A 21623-nucleotide genomic window follows, 5' to 3' on the forward strand; every position below is an offset into this window, starting at 1 on the left:
TTTGGCTTGGACAAATGTGCCACACTTACTATCAAACAAGGAAAAATAGTGAAAACTGAAGGAATCAAGATGCCCCACGAAAATAACATTAAGAGTCTGGACGAGGAAGAATACTACAAATACTTGGGTATCCTTCAAGCTGACAACATCAAGCACACTGAAGTCAAGAAAAAGATTAGAGGTGAATACATCAAGAGAGTGAAGAAGATCTTAAAGTCCAAACTCAATGGAGGAAATACCATAAAGGCAATCAACACCTGGGCAATCCCAGTCATTAGGTACACAGCTGGAATAGTGGACTGGACTCAAGCAGAACTAAAAGCAATGGATAGGAAGACCAGAAAAATAATGACAATTAATCACGCCCTTCATCCACGCAGTGACATTGATAGACTTTATCTACCAAGGCAAATAGGTGGGCGTGGAATGCTACAAGTACATCAGATGGTTGAAGAAGAAAAAATGGCTTTGGAAGAATATCTGAAGAACAATGATGAAGATGCACTGAAATTAGTATATCAGGAAGGCTTACTAACTACTGGAGAGACCAAACTGGCCTACAAGAAAGACCAAATGAAGAACAGAATAGAGGCATGGGAAGACAAAGCACTACATGGCCAATACATGAAAAAAATAGCTGGGAAAGCAGATAATAATAAAACCTGGCAATGGCTAAGAGCAGGAAAATTGAAGAAAGAGACCGAGGGACTAATTCTGGCTGCACAAGACCAAGCCTTAAGGACAAATGCATACAAAGTCAAAATTGAGAAGACAGCAACAGACAGTAAGTGCCGCCTATGCAAAGAAGCTGAAGAAACAGTGGACCACGTGGTAAGCTGTTGCAAGAAGATTGCACAAACTGATTACAAGCAGCGGCATGACAAAGTAGCAACAATGGTGCACTGGAAGATGTGCAAAAAATATCATTTGCCTGTAAGCAAAAACTGGTGGGATCATAAAATAGAGAAAGTCATAGAAAATGATAAAATTAAACTGCTCTGGGACTTCAGAATTCAAACAGACAAGCACCTGCAACATAACACCCCAGACTTAACAATTGTCGATAAGAAAGACAAAAAAGTCTGGATAGTGGACGGGGCAGTGCCTGGAGACAGCAGAATAGACGAGAAAGAACTGGAGAAGATAACAAAATACAAAGACCTACAAATAGAAATAGAAAGACTGTGGCAAAAGCAAGCAAGGGTAGTACCAATAGGCATAGGCTCCTTGGGTGCAATCCCAAAACAACTGGAGCACCACTTGAACACCATTGGCATTGACAAATTCGCTATTAGTCAATTGCAAAAGGCGGCCTTATTAGGAACTGCTTCCATCCTGCGACGATACCTGTAATACCATCAAACATCCACATCTGCCTATCCCAGGTCCTGGGTAAGGACTCGATAGGTAGACAAAATGCCAAATCCAGTCTGAACATCTGGCTGACTGTGCGATGATCAGTAATAATAATAATAATAATAATGATAGTTGGAAGGGACCTTGGAGGCCTTCTAGTCCAACCCCCTACTCAGACAGGAAATCCTATCTACACTGTACCTATACTGCACTAAAGATTTGCAGCTTCTATAAAGATTTGCAGCTTCTACCTTTTGTCAGTGAGAAAAAGGAAGAAAACCCCTAATATGGATAATGCTGAAGGAAATGATCCTGGGAAGGAACAACATTCTAACGATGCATTCTAATGATGTTCACCCACCCTCTTAAGCCTGTAGGGTCTGATCCTAGTTTGTTCTTTTCTCCAGTTGGATTTCCGGCAATCCTTCCCCTCCCCCCCCCCCGATGCACTGGCTCCCCCCTCCCTTCTGGCAATCCCCATTTCTCTCCTTGGCTCCCCCCCCCTCCGCCCGGTCAAAGCATGGGAAAGGGCGGCAGGGGAACATGGGACCGCGGACTCCCACTCCGGGGGAAGACTTGGCCCGTCTCCACGCTCCCTTCCAGCACGGGACCCCTTTGCACGGGCAGAGCCGCCACTCACGGAAGTCGGGAGTCTCGTCGGGATCGGCGTCTCCGCAAGGCTTCCCGGCAGCCTCTGCGCCTCCTGCAAAGGCCCCGATCCAGGCTTATAGAGGGAGAAAGGAAACAGAAACGGCTCCAGCCTCTTCTGAACACGTGACTTGGGCTAGAGGAATAGCGCGGCGCATGCTCAGTTCCCTACTGTAGCTGAGCGCGACCTCCGGTGGACTCTGTGAGAACTGACACAATTTTTTCCCGAAAGGGCGGGAAAGAGTAGAAGGCGGACGGCAGGGATGATGGGTATGGGAGCAGGACGAAAGGTTCCTTGCCCGAGAAAGGAGACGCCACGTCTCCAGAGGCGGCAGCTTCTCCATCTTCCTGTCCAGGAAGCGTGTGTGGAGATGGAGAAAAATCTCCCTGGAGGATTTGAACTCGCTTCCCTCAAGCACAACTGCTCTGAAGGCTCTACTGATATTTGAAGAAAAGGGGCCAAGTCCTGTCAGAAACGCCCAGGCAGTTAGAAGATGAGGACCAGGAGCCTCTCTGGGAAACGCAATTTTTGTCTTGCGGTTGTTGCAAACTCCAGCCTGAAGGGGAGAAAGATGGGACACAGGCAGGGAAGCCACAACAGGGAAAATGGAGATTTCTCCCGTGTTTCTGGTTCTGTTCCAATTCTTGGCTCCGGGTGCCTCAGGATCACCGGGCAGGCCAAGCCACTGCTTGTGTCCAAGGAAAGGATGAAGGGGAAAAAAAGCTGCTTCACAGTAGGGGAAAAGCTGAAACTAGTGGATGTTCCAGAAATTTTACCTCACAAGGGAGGCTCCTTGGAAGACAAATGAAGAGGGACGAAACCGAAGACTTTGTCTTCAAAACTGCCCTTGTCTTATGCCTGGACTTTTGCCTTGTGGGCTTGCTGGGTAATTTATGGGCTCGTTGGTGGGACTGAGTGTGGAGCCTTACTGGCCACTGGAGGGCCATTTGTTGAACCATTCCCAAGAGAGATAAAGAAATGTCTAGAGCAGGCATGTCAAACTCACGACGTCACATGAGATTGTGCAACGTATCAGGATGGTTTTGCCATTTCTGGCAATGGAGTATTCCCGTTCCATGTGATGCGTCCGGCCTGTGGGCTGGCAGTTTGACATCCCCTGGTCTAGAGGCCTGCCTAACCGTTATCACCTGGGTCATAACAATAATAGTAATAATAATCATTATTATAATAATAAAGTTGGAAGGGACGTTGGAGGTGTTCTAGTCCAACCCCTGCTCAGGTAAGAAACATTCAGAGAAACGGTTGTCTTAAAAACTTCCAGTGCTGGAGCAGTTACAACTTTTGGAGGCAGGTTGTTCCACTGATTGTTCTTTCAGGAAATTTCTCCTTAATTCTAGATTGCTCCTCTTTGATTAGTTTCCATCCCTTAGTTTCCATCCATAGAATTTAAGGTAACCGGGATGTCTCTACAGTAGTGGTTCTCAACCTTTTCAATGCCGCGACCCCCAACCAGTCGTAAGTTGAGGACTACTCAACCGGTCGTAAGTCGAGGACTACTCAACTGGTGCAGCACCGTTTGCAAAATGGGACTTTTGGCAGGCTCAGCAGGGCAGAGACAGCCTGGACAATTCCTATTGGCTTTGGAAAGCCAGTAGAATTAGACTCTATTCAAGAGAGTCTATTCTATTGGCTTCCAAAAGCCAATAGAATAAAAGGGAGTAGCACAGCTAAGGAAAAGGGAAAAAAAATGGCGGACTGCGTTGTTTGGCGACCCCTGTGAAATGGTCGTTCGATCCCAAATGGGATCCCGACCCACAGGTTGAGAACCACTGCTCTAGAGCATGAATAAAAAGTACAATGGTTTTTTAATTTTGTGTGACTGCCACTCTGATTTCTATTTCTCTAATGAAAAATTTGGGCAATAGCTGACAGAAAACTGGCATTGGTGCATTTCCTCCAGTTTGATAGAGAATCACCCCGGGATACTATTTGAATAAACTGCTTCAACCCAGCAGGAGCCTCTGAAACTCTGAACTTTGTCCCATGCTCAAATCCTTCCCCCCAAAATTGCCTATTAGCAATTCTTAGGACTTTTATTATTGTACAGTAAGCAGACGCAAAGAAAGCATTCCCCCCCCTCCCTGCACAAATTTTTATTAGACACACTTAAATCCTCACTCCTTACTTGTAACTGCACCTTATTTTACTCTCTTCCTATTACCACGGCTTTGCAACTATGTCTATCTTACTTGATCTACATATTTTTCTCTTCTTCTTTTGTATATGAAAACCTTTGCACTCCTCTGTAGATTTGGCAAAGTACTTTTTCCAAAGGAATTGGGCCTTTTATTTTCTTGAAGATATTTTTCTCCTTATCCAAGAAGCATCTTCAGTTCTGATGCTTCTTCAGAACAAAAGATGCTTCTTGGATAAGAAGCAAAACGTCTTCAAGAAAACACAAAATCCAGTTGCCTTTAGGAAAAGTACCTTTGTGACAACCATGACCTGGATGTCTGAGAATCTCCATAGGCATTTCTCAGGAGATTTTCGTCTCCCCTTCCCATGAATAATTTTTGGATTTTTTTTTTTATCGCACACTCCAGAGGAATTTCTCATTCCCATTTCTGCTAGAGGAAGAATTGTTTAAAAGGTTTTGTGTTGAACCGATGGATCAAGAGATGCAGCTTCTTGGAGAAGCAACTCCTATTAAACGTCTGCCTGATCACATTCTTCTAGATCAATCATTTTTCATCTCAATACTGAGATACATTATCAGGTGAGCCCCTTGCCCAAACTGAATATACCGTGGAGAGTGTAAATCCACTGGATTTTTTGTATCATTAAGCATAGATTAAAGAGGATCTGATGTTACACTGTCACCAGATATTTCTTTTTTGAACATTCTTGTAATTTAGCACAATATCCCAAGACATTTTCCATTTCAACATCTTGCAATTCTTTATAAAATGTCTACGGACAGCCATACAAAGCTTAACTGCAAAACATTTGCCAATTAAACTGTTCTAGTCATAAGATATCTTCTTTAGCATCACACTTATTTTGGTCATTCATATTTAGCTATAATTTTTACAAGTCTTTCCTGATTTATGCCTTTTCCATAGTATGCCTGGAATGACATTTTGCTCGCTAGGCCCTATGTTTGCCCTCAAAAATTAAACTATTATAGAGCTTTTATTGGAGATTTGGGCTTTATTATGAGGGTGAAGGTTCGTTTTCCAAGCTTATGGGTTGGTGTCCAAACATTTTGTTAGGTAACATCTTCAGCAGCGTTCAGTGAATGTCAGTGCTCTTCTATTTATAAGAGCTTCAGGTGTGGGTATGAGGGTCTTATGATGAGTCATCAGAGAGAGGCTTGTGATGGGCAGGTTACTTCAGGTCAGAATCCTTGGATGGTATTAATTATCAGTGGGCCAAGTGTGAGTCATCAGGGAGAGGCTGGTGATGGATCTTGTGATGGGGAGATTACATCAAGCCAGGGTCACTGGAACTGCTAGGGGAGGGATAGGAGGCTTCTGTGGGTTGGTTGAAGGTTGGTGCTCTCTCCAATTGGATGTATGATTGATTCGGATTCTGAGGACTTTGTAGGCTGGTTCTAGGTCAATTCTTGATGGAATTGCTTGTGGAGTGCAAGGCTTCGATGAAGTCACGAGTGTTGCAGGTGGTAGCATGACCAATGATTTCTTTATTATGATCCAACTGAAAATGAGATAAACACGAGGGAAAAAAGATGTTTTCTTATTCGTGTGAAAGGCCATTGGTGACTTTCCAATGATCCTCAATGGGCAGTAATTACAAAAATCCGCTATTCGTGTTTGGTTTCTATTAATAAACTCATCTCTCTGGGGCTTCCAGTTGTGAAAGTCAGACTAAAAAAAAAAAAAACCCATTACTCATTCAGTATATATAATTAGAAAATGAATATATTTCAACAACTAAACCTAACTAAACAGTTAAACAGATTCTCACCCAAATATACTGTATTTTCCGGTGTATAAGACTTGGCGTATAAGACGACCCCCGACTTTGGAGAAGATTTGCATGGTTAGAAAGTCATCTTATACGCCGGAAAATACGGTATTTTCCGGCGTATAAGACGACTCGGCGTATAAGATGACCCCCGACTTTGGAGAAGATTTGCATGGTTTAGAAAGTCGTCTTATACGCAGGAAAATACGGTATCTATATATGGAACATTCGGCCATTGGTCCTCTTGAAGCTTTTTCCATATTTCACAGATTTACAGGAATTCTACACCATGTGGGTCTTTTTATGGGAGTTAAGACAATGCTTTGTAATAAAACCTTTTCCACACACCACACATTTATATGGCTTCTCCCCTGTGTGGATCCTTTTGTGGATGTTAAGATAACTCTTCGTAGAAAAACTTTTCCCACATTCTATGCATTTATATGGCTTCTCCCCAGTGTGAATCCTTTTATGGACATTAAGATTACCATTTCTAATAAAAGCCTTACCACACTCCATGCATTTATAAGGCTTCTCCCCTGTATGTATCCTATTATGGTAAATAAGTTGACAGTTCTTAACAAAGCTCTTTCCACACTCCATGCATTTATATGGCTTTTCCTCTGTGTGGATCCTTTTATGGAAAATAAGGTCACTGTTCTTAGGAAAGCTCTTTCCACATTCCATGCATTTATAGGGCTTCTCTCCTGTGTGGATTCGTTTATGAAGAGTAAGAGAAGAATATTGACAGAAGGTGTTTCCACACTCTGTGCACTTAAATGGCTTCTCCCCTGTATGGATCCAGTAATGGGAAGTAAGAGAATTACTGTATAAGAAGCTCTTTCCACACTCCATGCATTTATAGGGCTTCTCTCCGGTGTGGATCCTTTGATGTAAATTAAGATGTGTTCTCTGAATAAAAGTCTTTTCGCACTCCATGCATTTATAAGGCCTTTCCCCTGTGTGGATCATTTTATGGAAATTAAGTTTTCTCTGTGCACTGAAGGTCTTTCCACACTCCATACATTCATGCCGCTTCTCTTCTCTGTGGATCTTCTTATGACTTGTAAGTTGACAGTCTGTAATAAAGTTCTTTCCATCGTCCTTGCATTCATACATCTTTTGCTTGTGGATCCTTTTATGGGAAGTAAAACTGCTGCTCTTAGTAAAGCTCTTTCCACATTCCATGCAATTATAGGGCTTCTCCCCTGTGTGGATCCTTTTATGGGAAGTAAAACTGCTGCTCTTAGTAAAGCTCTTTCCACATTCCATGCAATTATAGGGCTTCTCCCCTGTGTGGGTCCTTTTATGGGAAGTAAGAGTGCCACTCTGAGTAAAGCTCTTTCCACACTCCATGCATTTATATGGCTTCTTCCCTGTATGGATTCGGGAATGCAAAGTAAGAGAAGTACTAAAAGTGAACGTCTTTCCGCACTCCACGCATTTATAGGGCTTCTCTCCTGTGTGGATCCTGGTATGTGAATTAAGATAAGTTCTATGAATAAAGGTCTTTCCACATTCCATGCATTTATAAGGCCTTTCCCCTGTGTGGATCATTTTATGATTTAAAAGATGACTAATCTTGATAAAGCGTTTCCCACACTCCATGCATTTATACGTTTTCTCTACTTTGTGGATCCTTTTATGGTAAATAAGTTGATTGTTTTTCATAAAGCTCTTTCCACACTCCACACATTTATAGAGTTTCTCTCCTGGGCGGATTCTTTTTTGAGATGTACGGGACCCATTTTTATGAAGAACAGACAAGGTCCATTTGTAATTTTTTACATTCTCTGTATATATATAATCTTTGGTTTGGGATTGATAGTATTTATTTACATCTAATTTGTTTATTAATACCTTTATCTGTTTTCCAATATATTTGTTTTTTATTTTTCCTTGTTGGGCCACAGAAACTTCAGTCAGGAAATGAACAGAAGATGAACTTTCCTGATTGCAATTATTTGACTGGTTTCTCTCATGGCTTTCTATTTCAGCTAGAATTGTAGGGTTCTTCGTATTGTATCCACGAGTGATTACTTGGAATAGTTCCCTGGAATCTTCATTTTTCTCCCCATTATTACCTTCACAAGAAAAAAAAATGAAAATAACTTTAGGGAAAAAGAACAAAGCATACGAAATTTGAATATAATGCTTCAATCTTTTTAGATGCATAGAAGCCCTTCAAGAAATTGATCCATACTTTCTTGATTAAAATTTTGGAAGGTAAGTCTAGCTTTGTATAGCAAGGGAAAAACCATGGATTAAATATCACATTCTCTAAGTTTCCAAGGAAATAGGAAGATTTGGTTTGCCCTACTTGAAATTGGACTTTGTAGTCTGCTGTGCGGTTTGGATAAGAAATGGCAGTTTCTCAGAAATAAAAGAATTTTAGAACTAGAAAGGCATGACAGTGGTTTGGAGGTCATGGGTGTTTGTGGTATGGTAAATTTAGGATCAACCTAGATTTTAAAACCATAGTGTTAGATATGCCACATTGAGAATATGAAAGAGATATAAAACTAATAGGGTTATCAGTGCATGTAACATAGTTGTGTGTGCAGATAATATCAACCATGCAGTCAAGCAAAATCAAGCTTTTAATAGTGCCACACTAAGTGCGCTAATCAAAAGATGGTAAGAAAATAGGAGAACTCAGGCATCACGTAGATTATGTAGAAAATAAACATAGGGTCAGTCATAAATGAATCAAATATCTATACACCAATGCACAGAGTATGAGCAATAAACAGGGTGAATTAGAAATTTAGGTAAATAACAGCAGATATGATACTGTTGCCCTTACAGAAACTTGGTGGGATAAAACCCACAAATGGAACACACAACTAGAGGGATTAAAATTATTTAAACAAAACAGACCAAATAAAAGAGGAGGTAGAGTTGTTCTCTATATAAGAAATAATTGGGAATTGGGTATGTCTAGTTTAACGAAGAGAAGGACGAGGGGGGACATGATAGCAGGGTTCCAATATCTCAGGGGCTGCCATAAAGAAGAGGGAGTCAAGCTATTCTCCAAAGTGCCAGAAGGCAGGACAAGAAGCAACTGGTGGAAACTAATCAAGAAGAGAAGCAACCTAGAACTAAGGAGAAACTTCCTGACAGTGAGAACAATTAACCAATGGAACAACCTGCCTCCAGAAACGGTGAATGCTCCAACACTGAAAGTTTTTAAGAAGAGACTGGACAGCCATCTGTCCAAAATGGTGTAGGGTTTCCTGCCTGAGCAGGGGCTTGGACTCGATACCACCAAGGTCCCTTCCAACTTTATTATTATTATCTTAACTACATCTCTGCAAAAATAGAGCACAACAACTATGAAATGTCTCCCAAAAAGAACAGAAGGGAACTAGGGGATCAGCCACATTGGATTTAATTCTCACTAACAGAGATGAGATGATAGAAGGTGTTGAAGCCACAGGAATCTTGGAGGGGAGTGATCATGCAATATTGGAACTCAACATTTTGCAAGCACAAGAAATAGAACACAGTTAAACTAGAATCTTGGACTTTAAGAGAGCTAATTTCAATAAACTTAAAGAGAGATTTGGAAGGATTCCATGGATGAGAATCCTCAATGAGAAAACAACTTAAGAATCTTGGGAAATTTTGAAAAGTGGGATTATAAAAGCCCAGTCTAGCACAACACCAATGAAAAAGAAAAATAACAACTCTCAAAAGAAACCAACTTGGCTGCATAAAGAACTCTCTGATAAATTGAAAGACAAAAAGGACAAGTATAAAAAGTGGAAAGAGGGGCACATAACTAAGGCAGAATATTAGCTAATAACTCGAGCCTGCAAAGATGAAATGAGGAAGGCTAAGGCTCAAAATGAACTAAGGCTTGCAACAAAAGTAAAAAATAACAAAAAAAGCTTCTTTCAACATGTAAAAAAAAGAAAAAGGTTAAGGAAATGATTGGTCCATTAGTGGGAGAAAGTGGTAAGAAGTTGACAAGCATCAGGGAGAAAGCAGAACTACTTAACTCATTTTTTGCAGCCGTCTTTACACAAAGAGAAAAAACAGTCCAACCTATCAAAAACAGTACTATTAAAAATAGATTAGAAATACAAGTTAAGATAGGCAAGAAAACGATGTGAGCACCTTTCCACCCTAGACGAGTTCAAATCACCAGGACCAGATGGATTACACCCAAAGGTTCTGAAGGAACTGGCAGATGCGATCTCAGAATGAATTAATTATATCTTTCAAAGATCTCAGAGCACTGGAGAACTACCAGAAGACTGGAAAAGACTGATGTAGTTCCCATCTTCAAAAAAGGGGAAAAATGGATCCAGGAAACTACAGACCTATCAGCCTGACCTCAATACCTGGGAAGATTCTGGAAAAGATAATCAAGCAATGAACCAGTGAACACCTAGAGGCAAACAAACTCATTACCAAAAGCCAACACAGGTTTGTCAAAAACAGACCATGCCAGACAAATCTTATTGCATTCTTTGACCAGGTGACAAAATTAGTGGACTAGAGGAATGTTGCAGATATAATTTACTTGGACTTCAGTAAGGTATTTGATTAAGTAGACCACAACCTGTTACTTGATAAGATAGAAAAATGTGGGTTAGACAGCATCCTCACCAAATGGATTTGTAGCTGGCTGACTGGCCATACTCAGCATGTGGTCCTTAATGGAACTGCATTTACATGAAGGGAAGTGTGTAGTGGCATACCCCAGAGCTCTGTTCTGGGCCCAGTGCTCTTCAACATCTTCATTAATGATTTGGATGAGGGAATTGATGGGAAACTCATCAAATTTGCAGATGATATCAAGCTGGCAGGAATAGTCAACACTCCAGAAGATAGGCTTAAGATACAGAAGGATCTTAACAGACTTGAACATAGGGCATTATCTAATAAAATAAAATTCAGTGGTGAAAAAAGTAAGTTTCTACATTTAGGCAAGAAAAACCAAATGCACAGGTACAATATAGATGGTACCTCAATAATAATAACTGTGAGAGGGATCTCAGAATCCTAGTGGACAATCACTTAAATAGGAGCCAGCCGTGTGCTGCAGCTGCCCAAAAAGCCAACACATTGCTAGGTTGCATTAACAGGGATAGAATCAAGATCCCCTGAAATGTTAATACTACTTTACAACGCCTTGGTAAGGCCACACTTGGAATACTGCATCCAGTTTTGGTCACCACGATGTAAAAAAGATCTTGAGACTCTAGGAAAGAGTGCAGAGAAGAGCAACAAAGAGGATCAGGGGACTGAAGGCTAAAACATATAAAGAATGATTGCTAGAATTGGGTATGTCTAGTTTAATAAAGAGAAGGACATGATGTCAGTATTCCGATATTTTGGGGTTTGCCACAAAGAAGAGAGAGTCATGCTATTCTCCAAAGCACACGAAGGCAGGACAAGAAGCAACAGATGGAAACTAACCAAAGAGAGAAGAATTAAGGAGAAATTTCCTGACAGTTAGAACAATTCATCAGTGGAACAACCTGCCTCCAGAAGTTGTGAATGCTCAAACACTGAAAGTTTTTAAGAAGAGATTGGACAATCATTTGTCTGAAATGGTACAGGGCAGTGATGGTGAACATTTTAGAGACCGAGTGCTCAAAAACCGCCGCCCCCCGTCCCTGCTCCGCCTCCCGCCCTGCCTGCTCCACCCTCCCGCAGGGCCATGCACCGCTTCCATGGCCCGCCACAGATTGCCCAGGCAGCCCTGCAGCCCCATGGCAGCCACACCCTCTGCCCACACCCCGCAACATCATCTGCACACTATGGGGTATGAGGGCAGAGTCTTGTCCCCGCTGCCTGGCTATGTCCTTGGATGCACTGCTCCGTGTGGGCTGTAGCGACTCTCCTCCAGGAAGGCTGATGAGGAGGGGGCCGTGGGGGGGCGGGGGGGGCGACGACACGTGTGCCCACAGAGAGGGCTCCGAGTGCTGCTCTAGCACGTGTGCCATAGGTTCGTCACCACTGGTATAGGGCTTCCTGCCTGAGCAGTGGGTTGGACTAGAAGACCTCCAAAATCCCTTCCAACTGTATTATTATTATTGTTGTTATATAAACTCAGGCTGTGCCCCAAAACATCCTAATGGCTCTCAGCAGAAAAAAAAAGCAGCAAGTAAAGACAATGGATCACATGTCGAGAGCCATTAGAACTTGAGCTGTGGGAATACCAAATTAAGTCAAGAATGGAAAAAAATATATAGTTTTCATATTATCAAAAAGATTCTAGGTAGATAAAATAATGCTTGTCGCGTCATGCCCCAAAAGAGTCGAGGTTGTAGTTGCTGCCAAAAGTGCTTCAACAAAGTAGTGAGTGAAGGGTCTGAATACTTATGCCAATGTGTGGTATTTTAGTTTTTCCTTTTTAATCAATTCACAAACATTTCTAAAATACCGGTTTCACTTTGTCATTATGGGTACTGCGTGTAGATTAATGATAAAGTAAATGAATTTCAACAACTGTAGAATCAGACTGCAGCAAAACTTAATTGGCAAAAGTGAGGGATGTTTGAATACTTTCTGAATGCACTGTAATTGTCAGTAGTTTTCAAATTATCAGAAAGATCCCAGGTAAAGGGAACTATAATATTCAACAACATAAAGCAGAATTTGAGTTTTATTTGTGTAGAAAAGATGAATATGTAATTGCTAAAACCTCTAAACAGGCTGAGGAATGTGAAAATGAACAGAAAAAAATTCAAAAGTGTATAAATGTACCTCAAGCTTATATTGGCAATGTGGACAAGATAGAGGATCATTTTGTCGTGCTCTGGTGGACTTGTAAAAAAGCTAGAAAAGTTTGGGGTCAACGATATTCAGTGATACAGAGAACTTTAAAGATTAATATCCAGCTGAAATCGGAACACTTTATCTCGGCACTAATCAACAGTAATTGAAGATTTTTTCTGAGTATGATACCCATAATAAAACTATTATACACAAAAAGCTGGAAGGGCTCTACGTAACTAGAATGGTGGAATGGTTAGGGAAGATGATAGAATTCTCAATGCTAATTAAATTGACTCTGATTAAGGAAAGGACAATATCTATATTAGTGATTGGAAACCACTGATGGACTTTTACTAAAAAAAAAGAAAAATGAACTTTTTATCAAACTTTAGTTGAAGATTGAAAAGGATAATAAATTATGTAAAGGAGGAAATAACGATGTAACCTTAGAAAGAAGGCACAAATTATAACTTATTTTGTCTTTTCTCTTCAGTTTTATCATATTTTTTTCTCATTCACTAATCACATTACTCTATCTTCTTTATTTCCCCTTCAAACTTTGTATTGTTTTTATTCTGATAAAATTCCTTTAATAAAAGTATAATAATAATAAAAAGAAAGTGCTAATATATCTAATTACAGAATGTCTTCTGAAGACTTTGACTAGAGAGTAGCGTATTTTTACCCAAAGAGGCCACGTTCCTATGATTTTCCAGCATGACTTCCCGATGCAGTGCTTTTTGGTCAGCATCCAGGTGAGACCACTCATCCTCGGAGAAATACACAGCCACCTCCTTAAAGGACACAAGATCCTCCTGAATAAGAAAACAGAAGAAAAATCAGGAAGATTTTCAAGATCTTTACTATTGTTTAAGTGATTATAAGCAAAGATATACATTTCAGGCAAATCAGTAAAAGTAATTTCACTTTTCATCGGGGTCTGTCTATCTATCCCCATCCATCAGCAAGAATTTCAGTATCTGGAGAGAATCAGCTGGAATGGGCTTTGGAACCCCCACCCATCACTCAATCCCATACAAATGCAAGGTGGAGGGGTTCTTTTTACCATTTAAGTAAAAGGCTTGTGGTGTCCTCAGAACACACAATCCTATCCATGCCCAAAACCTTCATTAAAGTTGTTTGAGAGCCACCCAGGGATTTACATGGGTATTATCAACAGACAAAGGGACACAAGCCCTGTTTCCGCTGCTCCTCAGATTACAAGGAATCCACGGCTTGTACCCCAACCCAATGGCTGAAGAAAAGAAACCTTCCTGGGAAGAGCATTTCTCATCCTTTCCAAAGCTGGATTGCTTGGCCCCAAATTCCAGGCACAAATCGGAGTATTAGAAATTCCTCTGAAGGCTGAAGGGCCTTGATCTGCCCACCCTCTTTGGATTTTAACAGTCTGCTTCATCTTTTAACCTGGTGCCATTATTTTTCTTATCACTAAACAAGGCGCATTAGAAGTTGTAAGATGCCAATGTGATTCTTTCCGTTATTATTGCACTATTCCATGCCAAAGAATTACTAATAGGATTACTGTTTAGAAAACGCTAACATTGAGAACATTTTATTTTTTATTATACCTCTCTTACTTGAGTTGGAACTTCAACCACTCTTTCAGCACCACCATAGAAAGGAGTCAGATTTGTTCTATTCTTCCCTGTGAGGGAGACAGAATTTTTAAAAGGATAATTAATAAAATGGCAGGAGGCCTTCTACAGAAGAGAAGAGAGAGAAGGTAAGACAGCTGGGACCTCTCTTGGGAATGGGTGGATTTTTGATTACCATCTGAGATGTCCTGACTTGCGGATTCCTGATAGATCCTCCTGGAAAACAGCTCCTGAGAATTTGATGGATTCCCGATTCTCCTAGGATCTCTGGTCTGCAGAGGGAAAGACTTGAATAAGACATCACACAACATGAAGTGGATTCTTATTCTCTAAAAACAACTTCGGTGCCCCAAAATCAATCAATGAGCCTAGAATGTAAGAAAGGAACAGCTGTCTCCAGTCTATCTTCTAGAATGGATAATGGAACAATGTCCTGCAAGAACCAGTGAAGCATCTCCACATATTATGAAGAGCAGAAAAGAAGGGAAGGGAGGGGTGAAAAATTCAAACACATTCTTTATTCCCTTCTGGACTTCAAAGATGAAGGTCTCTCACCTGCAATTCAACGTGCTCCTTCTGCTCCTCTGCCTGACTCATGAGGAAGCCTTCCGCCAGGGCCACCGCTTGGGAGCTGGTCTCTGCTCCACATTCCCGCAACCAGTTTTCTATCAGAGGGGGCAGAAGGGCCAGCAGCTGCTCCAGAACTACTAGGTCCAACATCTGGGCTTTGGTGTGCTTTTCTGGTCTCAGCCATTGAGTATAAAGGTTGTGGAGTCGGCTGCAAAGTCCTCGGGGACCATCAATCTCCTCATATTGGATGTTTCTGAAGTTCCAGGGCTGAATCTCTGAACGGATTATGGTTTTCTCCTCCAGGGACCTCTTCTCAGTTTTTGCCCAGATCTTCCCACAGCTGCCAGGCTCAACAGCAGAGGGACATTTTCCAGTTCCCCCACTTCCTAACCGTTGTTTCTGCATCCTTCGTCTGTCCTGGAAGGAAATTCCAGATAGGTCGGAGGAATCTTGTGGATCTCCAAACACCTTTCAATTCATAGGACTATTCTGGTAGCTGCAGGACTGACCAAAGGCTATCCAAGCTCTTTGCCCAAGAGTTAACTTTTTGTTGTTAGGAAGGTTGTTGACATTACTCTAGTTTCTGCGTCTGAAATGGAACAAAAAAATAAATTAAAAAAATGAGAAGGTGGTGGACAACATTCCTCCTCATGAAAGTGAAGTTGGTAAAGGATTGCATAGGTATTCAGCAGATGGATCCTCTGGGTATTTCTCTTTTTGTCTGTCCATCAAGTGTGGCATCAAGACGTGGAATATTTTATATTGGATTATAAAAGAAATGTTTTATATTTGGTGGATTTTCAATTTCTTTTTTCCCTGAAGGGCAAGTTAGCTTCCTTTGACATTTAAAATCATATATACCCTACAATTAGGGATCATACAAGATGCTAGAACTCAAAGTGCTTAAGAAACTGCAATGAAATACAGAATTTTGACACGTTTCTTGTCCTTCATGTTAAGACATTTAGGCACTAGACATACACCAGTATTAAGGATGTCTTTTTAAAGTTTGTATGTTTGTAAGTAACTGGAGCGATAGAGAAAAGGAGGAAGTTCCAAAAATGGCTCATCCCAAATTCACCTTTTGTCAGTGAGGAAAAGGAAGGAAACCCCTAATATGGATAATGCTGAATGAAATGATCCTGGGAAGGAACAACGTTCTAACGATGCCCTGAAGGTTGAGTTCACATCAGATGAAATCCCAAGGAAATGACCCTGACTTAGGATGCTCACTTCCTGTTTTTCAGTGCTGGCTTTTTGGGAACAAAGTCAAACTATAACCCGAAGGCTGCTTCACACAATTTGCCCTGACCCCAAACTGGTTAACCAACCATAAGGGCAAAGTTCACATGAAACACAGGGCTTGAAAGAACACACCTTAATGTGATGTTCACCCACCCTCTTAACTGTCATAATAATAATGATGATGATGATGATGATGATGATGATGATAATAATAATAGAGTTGGAAGGGACCTTGGAGGCCTTCTAGTCCAATCCCCTACTCAGACAGGAAACCCTATCTATACTTTACCTATATTGCACTCTTTTTTGCAGCTTCTATTTCCAAAATGGAAAACCAAAGTACCAGGAAATCAGGGTAACTATGTTAACAAGCGTCAATCCATCCCCCACCCCACAAAAAAAGATAATAATATCTTATAAAACCACTAAGATCAGGGAAGAAAGTGAGGGAATCCTATTAGATATTTGAACTTTAACAGCTGGGACATATTCTGATAAATCCTTCTTGATCAACTTCTATGAAAGACTCAAACTACTGGACAAATATATTTAAATTATGTTTTGGATTTCAAATTCCTGGTTATTTGTTCTAATGATTTCAAAGAAGAGTTAAATCAACATTAGAACCTTTAATAAAACTTTAGACAGCAGAACCCCATTAATCATTCTGGCCCAAACTCCTTTGGGAACTTGAGAAGCCTGAGTTAACAAGCCACCATCCGATACACAGAGGACGAACAGCCGAATGAATAAACCATTGACAGCCTAAGATGAGTTTCTGATTCATGCAACTCCGACAAACACGTTCCCCACTTCTTAGCCTAATCCACGCTTTTCCAAAGACGGACAAATGAAGATAAATATAGACTTCAACTCCCAGGCTTGAAAGAGGTTTGGGAAACACCAGCCCAACTGGGCATCCGGTGCGAATGATGCGTCTCCGCATTCTCTCCCTTCTGTCTGCCGGCTGAGCCCCTTGGAGGTCGTGGGGAGAGGCGGGGGAAGCAGCCGGCAGACAGAAGGGAGAGCAGGCAGGGGGATTTCCTTTCAGCCGCGCCTTCCCCCCGCCATGCAGAGGCTCCCCCGGGAAATGGGGGGAAAGGGCCCCTCCCTTCTGGCGACCCCCATTTCTCTCCTTCCCCCCCGCCCCCTTGCCGGGCCCTGCATGGAAAAGGGCGGCAGTGGAAGATGGGACCCCGGACTCCCACCTGGGCGGAAGACTTGGCCCGTCTCCACGCTCACCTTCACCGCGTGACCCCTTTGCACGGGTAGAGCCGCCACTCGTGTAAATCAGGAGTCTCGTCGCGCTCCGCCTCCCCGCAGAGATTCCCGGCAGTTTCTGTGCCTCCCGTCCACGCCCCGCCCCCGCCTCTAAGCGGAGGGAGGGGGGAGGAGAAAGATCAGCCGCTTCTTACGATTTCTCCGGGCAACGCGGGTGTTCTGCCCTGGCGGAGGAGTCATGCGCATGCCCAGTTCCCTTCGGAGGCTGAGAGCGCTGTCTGGTGGACTCTGCGCGAAATGTCAGCAGTACCCGAAAGAGCGGGAAAGAGTAGCGCGTCTGAGGCGGGGAGAAGGGCAGGGATGATGCGTATCGGAGAAGGAAAGACTTCGGTGTTTCCAGAGGCGGCGTCTTTTTTCCATCTACCTATCCAGGCACCTTTTGTGGAGATGGAGGAAAAAAATCTCTCTGGAGGATTTCAACTCACTTCCCTCAAGAACACTCGACCTGAAGGCTCCCCTGAGATTGGAGGAGGCCTCAAAATGGGCCGAAATCCTCTCAGAAACTGATGAGCGGTCAGAAGATGAGGACCAGGAGGCTCTGTGGGAAACACTATTTGTGTCTTGCGGTTGTTGCGAACTCCAGCCTGAAGGGGAGGAAGATGGACATTGCAGGGAAGCCACAATTAGGAAAATGCATTTCTATTTCTCTGGTTGTGTATCTGCAGCTGCCCTTGTCCAGTTCTTGGCTCCGGATGTCTCAGAATCACCGGGAAAGCCGAGCAGCTGCTTTGGACCCAGGAAAGGACACTGATGGAAGGAAAGAAAAGAATGCTGCAAAGTGGGGGGAAAGCTGAAATTGGAGGATATTCCATAATTTTACTACACAAGGAGGCTCCTTGGAGGAGAAATGAAAAGGGGGAAGCGGCATCTTATCTGTGACTGGAGAAAAGCTGGAACTGCAAAAGGATGGAAAGCAATTATGGAAAAGAAAATATATCATTAAAATATTATGAGGGGAGAAAAAGAAGAGGAGAAATGTGTTTTATTTAGAAATTGAATAGTAAACACCCTCAGGAAATATCAGTAGGAAAGCTTTCTGTAGAATTTAAGGAAGCGGTCTTCAAACTTGGCCTTTTTATGACTTGTGGACTTCAACTCCCAGAATTCCTCAACCAGCCATGCTGGCTAAGAAATGCTGGGAGTTGAAGTCCACTAGTCATAAAAAGGACAATTTTGAAGACCCCTGATTTAATGAAATTGGGATGTCGCTAGATAATGAATGAAAAGTACAATTATTGTCTATTTTTCTTTGACTGCCACTCTGTTCCATTTTTGTAATGAAACATTTGACAATAACTGGCAGAAAACTGGAATTGGTGCCTTCTCTTCATTTTGACACAGAATCATCCAGGAGTAATATTTGAATAAACAGCTGCAACCCCACAGGGGGCTCTAAGTTTGTCCCCCATCCAAATCCTCCCAATTATATTTTCTTATTAACAATTATTAGGGCTTTTCTTATTATTGTACAATAAGCAGATGCAAAGACAGCAATTGTTTTTCCCACAAAAACTTATTAGACACACTTAAACTCACACTCCTTACTTGTAAACTGAATGCTAACCTGACCTCTCTTCCTGTTAAGCAAGAAAATGGTAAGGGAACAACTATCGACCTTGATGAATACAAATCACCAGGATCCAACAGATTATATCCCAGAGGTCTGAAGGAGCTGGCAGATATTATCTCAGAACCATTGCACCATATATTTCAAAAATCCTGGAGCATTGGAGAAGTACCTGAGGATTGGAAAAGGGCTGATAATAGTTCAAGAAAGGGAAAAAAAAAAGAGACCAGTCTTACATCAATACCTGGGAAGATCCTGGAAAAGTACTCAAAAAACATCTGTGAACAACAAGAAGCAAACAAAGTTATAATGGGTAGCCAGCATGGGTTTGTTAAAAACAACTCATACCAAACCAATCTTATTTCCTTCTTTAATAATGATGTATCGGAGCTTTTTCTCCATTGCCAGCAATGGGGTGGGCACGGTTTTGGGGGCTTCGACCTGTACTTCATTTTGCAATAGGTTTCACTTTTTCTTCAGCATCTTTTCCTTGGTCACAAGGAGCCGCTTGGCCTTCCCAGTGATACTGAGGCACCCAGAGCCAAGAATTGGACAAGGGTAGATGTAGATACAGAACCAGAGAACCAGAAACACAGAAGAAATCTCCATTTTCCCAGTTGCGGCTTCCCTACATGTGTCCCATTTGACTCCTCTTCAGGCTGGAGTTCGCAACAACCGCAAGACACAAATTGTGTTTCACAGAGAAGTTGGGTCCTGGTCCTCATCTGAGAGGATTTGGGCCCGCCTCCTCCAATCTCGGCAGAGCCTTCAGGGTGGCTGTTCTTGAGGGAAGCGGGTTCAAATCTTCCTGGAAGATTTTTCTCCATCTGCACAGACGGTTCCTGGACAGGAAGATGGAGAAGCTGCTGTCTCTGGAGACACCGACGCCTTTCTCGAGCAAGGAACGTTTCCTCCTACTCCCATGCCCATCATCCCTGCCATCCCACCACCTAACGCTCCTCTTTCCCTCCCTTTCTGAGATTCCTAGCACTTCGCGCAGAGTCCACCAGGGGGCGCGCTCAGCTTGCAGGAGGGAGCCGAGCATGCCCGGCGCTTTTCCCTACAGCAGTTCACGTGCTGACTTGGGCTTTCGTCTGAAGAGGAGGGAAGCGCATCTGCCCTATGTGCTTCTTCTCCCCCTCTATGAGCCTGGATCGGGAGGTGCAGAGGCTGCCGCGAAGCCGTGCAAGACGCGGATCCCGACGAGACTCCCGAGTTCAGTGAGTGGCGTTTCTTCCCGTGCAAAGGGGTCCCGCGCTGGAGGCGAGCGTGGAAACGGGCCAAGTCTTTCCACGGGGTGGGAGTCCGGGGTCCCATGCTGCCCTGCCGGTTTTTCCCCTGCTTTGACTGGGCGGAGGGGGGAGCAAAGGAGAGAAATGGGGGTCGCCAGAAGGGAGGGGCCATTTCCCCTCATTTTCTGGGGGAACCTCTGCTGGGGGGCAGGGGGAGGCTGGTCCCAAGTCCCCCTGCCGGCTCTGGGTGCAAGACCGGGGCCCCGGGTGGGAGGACCGGGACTGGGGTGCTGCTTCCCCCGCCTCTCCCCACAACTTCAAAGGGGCTCTGCCGGCAGACAGAAGGGAGAGAATGCTGAGACGCAGCATTCGCACCCGATGCCCAGTTGGGCTGGTGTTTTCCAAACCTCTTTCAAGTCTGGGAGTTGAAGTCTATATTTATCTTCATTTGTCCGTCTTTGGAAAAGCGTGGATTAGGCTAAGAAGTGGGGAACGTGTTTGTCGGAGTTGCATGAATCAGAAGCTCATCTTAGGCTGTCAGTGGTTCATTCATTCGGCTGTTCGTCCTCTGTGTATCGGATGGTGGCTTGTTAATTCAGCCTTCTCAAGTTCCCAAAGGGGTTTGGGCCAGACTGATTAATGGGGTTCTACTGTCTAAAGTTTTACTGTAAGTTCAAATGTTGAAATCGATTTATGTGCTGTAGATCTCATTTCAATTGCAGTTTTGTGACTTGAGACATTTATTGTTTGTAGGATTGTTCTTAACTCTAACTTTCTTTTGAAATCATTAGAATAAATAACTAGAAAACAGAAACCCAGAACATATTTTAAATGTATTTGGAGTCTTTGATAGAAGTTGATCAAGAAGCATTCCTCAGAATATGCCCCAGCTGCACAGAAGTCAAAGTACATAACAGGATTCCTCACTTTCTTTCCTGACTTTAGTGGTTTTATAAGATTTTCTTCTTGTTATTTTTTCTTTGGGGATGGATTTTTGCTAGTTCAATTAGAGACCCTGTTTTCGTGGTACTTTCTTTGGTTTTCCATTTTGGATATGTAAACTGCAAATCTTTAGTGTTTATTCTGGAGACAAAGAGTAAACTAGGATCAGATCCTCCCCGCTTAAAAGGGTGGGTAAACATCACTTTAGGGTGTATTCTTTCAAGCCCTGTGTTTCATGTGAACTTTGCTTATATGGCTGGATTCAGGGCAAATTGTGTGGAGCAGCCTTTGTGTTATGGTGTGACTTTGTTCCCAAAAAGGAAGTGCTGAAAAATAGAAAGTGAGCATCCTAAACCAGGATCATTTCTTTTGCCTTTCAATTGATGTGAACACAACCTTCATGGCATTGTTTGAAAGTTGTTCCTTCTCAGAATCTTTTCCCTCAGTATTATTCCATGTTAGGGTCTTCTTCCTTTTCTTCA

General features: G+C 42.6%; 1 protein-coding gene and 1 pseudogene across 5 annotated transcripts; both read right to left on the reverse strand.

The window, feature by feature from the left end:
- Nucleotides 1-2280, reverse strand: part of LOC120310167 — a 38416-nt pseudogene extending 36136 nt beyond the window's left edge.
- Nucleotides 2281-4899: 2619 nt separating this feature from the next.
- On the reverse strand, nt 4900-17916 carry LOC120310166 (zinc finger protein 93-like). 5 transcript variants are annotated; one of them, XM_039348271.1, is made up of 7 exons: nt 17362-17914; nt 14860-15463; nt 14480-14576; nt 14278-14354; nt 13374-13503; nt 6463-8037; nt 4901-5683 (listed from the first exon to the last, which is right to left on the reverse strand). In XM_039348271.1, exons 2-7 carry the CDS (start codon nt 15277-15279, stop codon nt 5673-5675), a joined length of 2310 nt encoding a protein of 769 aa, XP_039204205.1. In that variant the 5' UTR covers nt 15280-15463; nt 17362-17914; the 3' UTR covers nt 4901-5672. The 5 variants fall into 5 exon arrangements, with proteins under 5 accessions (XP_039204204.1, XP_039204202.1, XP_039204203.1 ...); XM_039348272.1 differs by having other exon boundaries at nt 4901-5853; XM_039348270.1 differs by having other exon boundaries at nt 4900-8037; nt 14287-14354; nt 17362-17916.
- Between the last annotated feature and the right edge of the window lie 3707 nt (nt 17917-21623).

Source organism: Crotalus tigris, unplaced genomic scaffold (assembly GCF_016545835.1).
Source record: "Crotalus tigris isolate CLP2741 ecotype Arizona unplaced genomic scaffold, ASM1654583v1 scf7180000018127.1262416, whole genome shotgun sequence".
In the NCBI taxonomy this organism is placed as follows: Eukaryota; Metazoa; Chordata; class Lepidosauria; order Squamata; family Viperidae; genus Crotalus; species Crotalus tigris.

Bases quoted from the DNA above. Each gene is read 5' to 3' on its own strand.
- LOC120310166 (XM_039348268.1), bottom strand. From the start codon at position 15,279: ATGCAGAAACAACGGTTAGGAAGTGGGGGAACTGGAAAATGTCCCTCT. The intron at 14,577-14,859 runs GTGAGAGACCTT...TTCCCTCTGCAG, and splicing joins AGGAGCACGTTGAATTGCAG to ACCAGAGATCCTAGGAGAAT. The intron at 13,504-14,277 runs GTATAATAAAAA...TTTCTTATTCAG, and splicing joins TTCCAACTCAAGTAAGAGAG to GAGGATCTTGTGTCCTTTAA.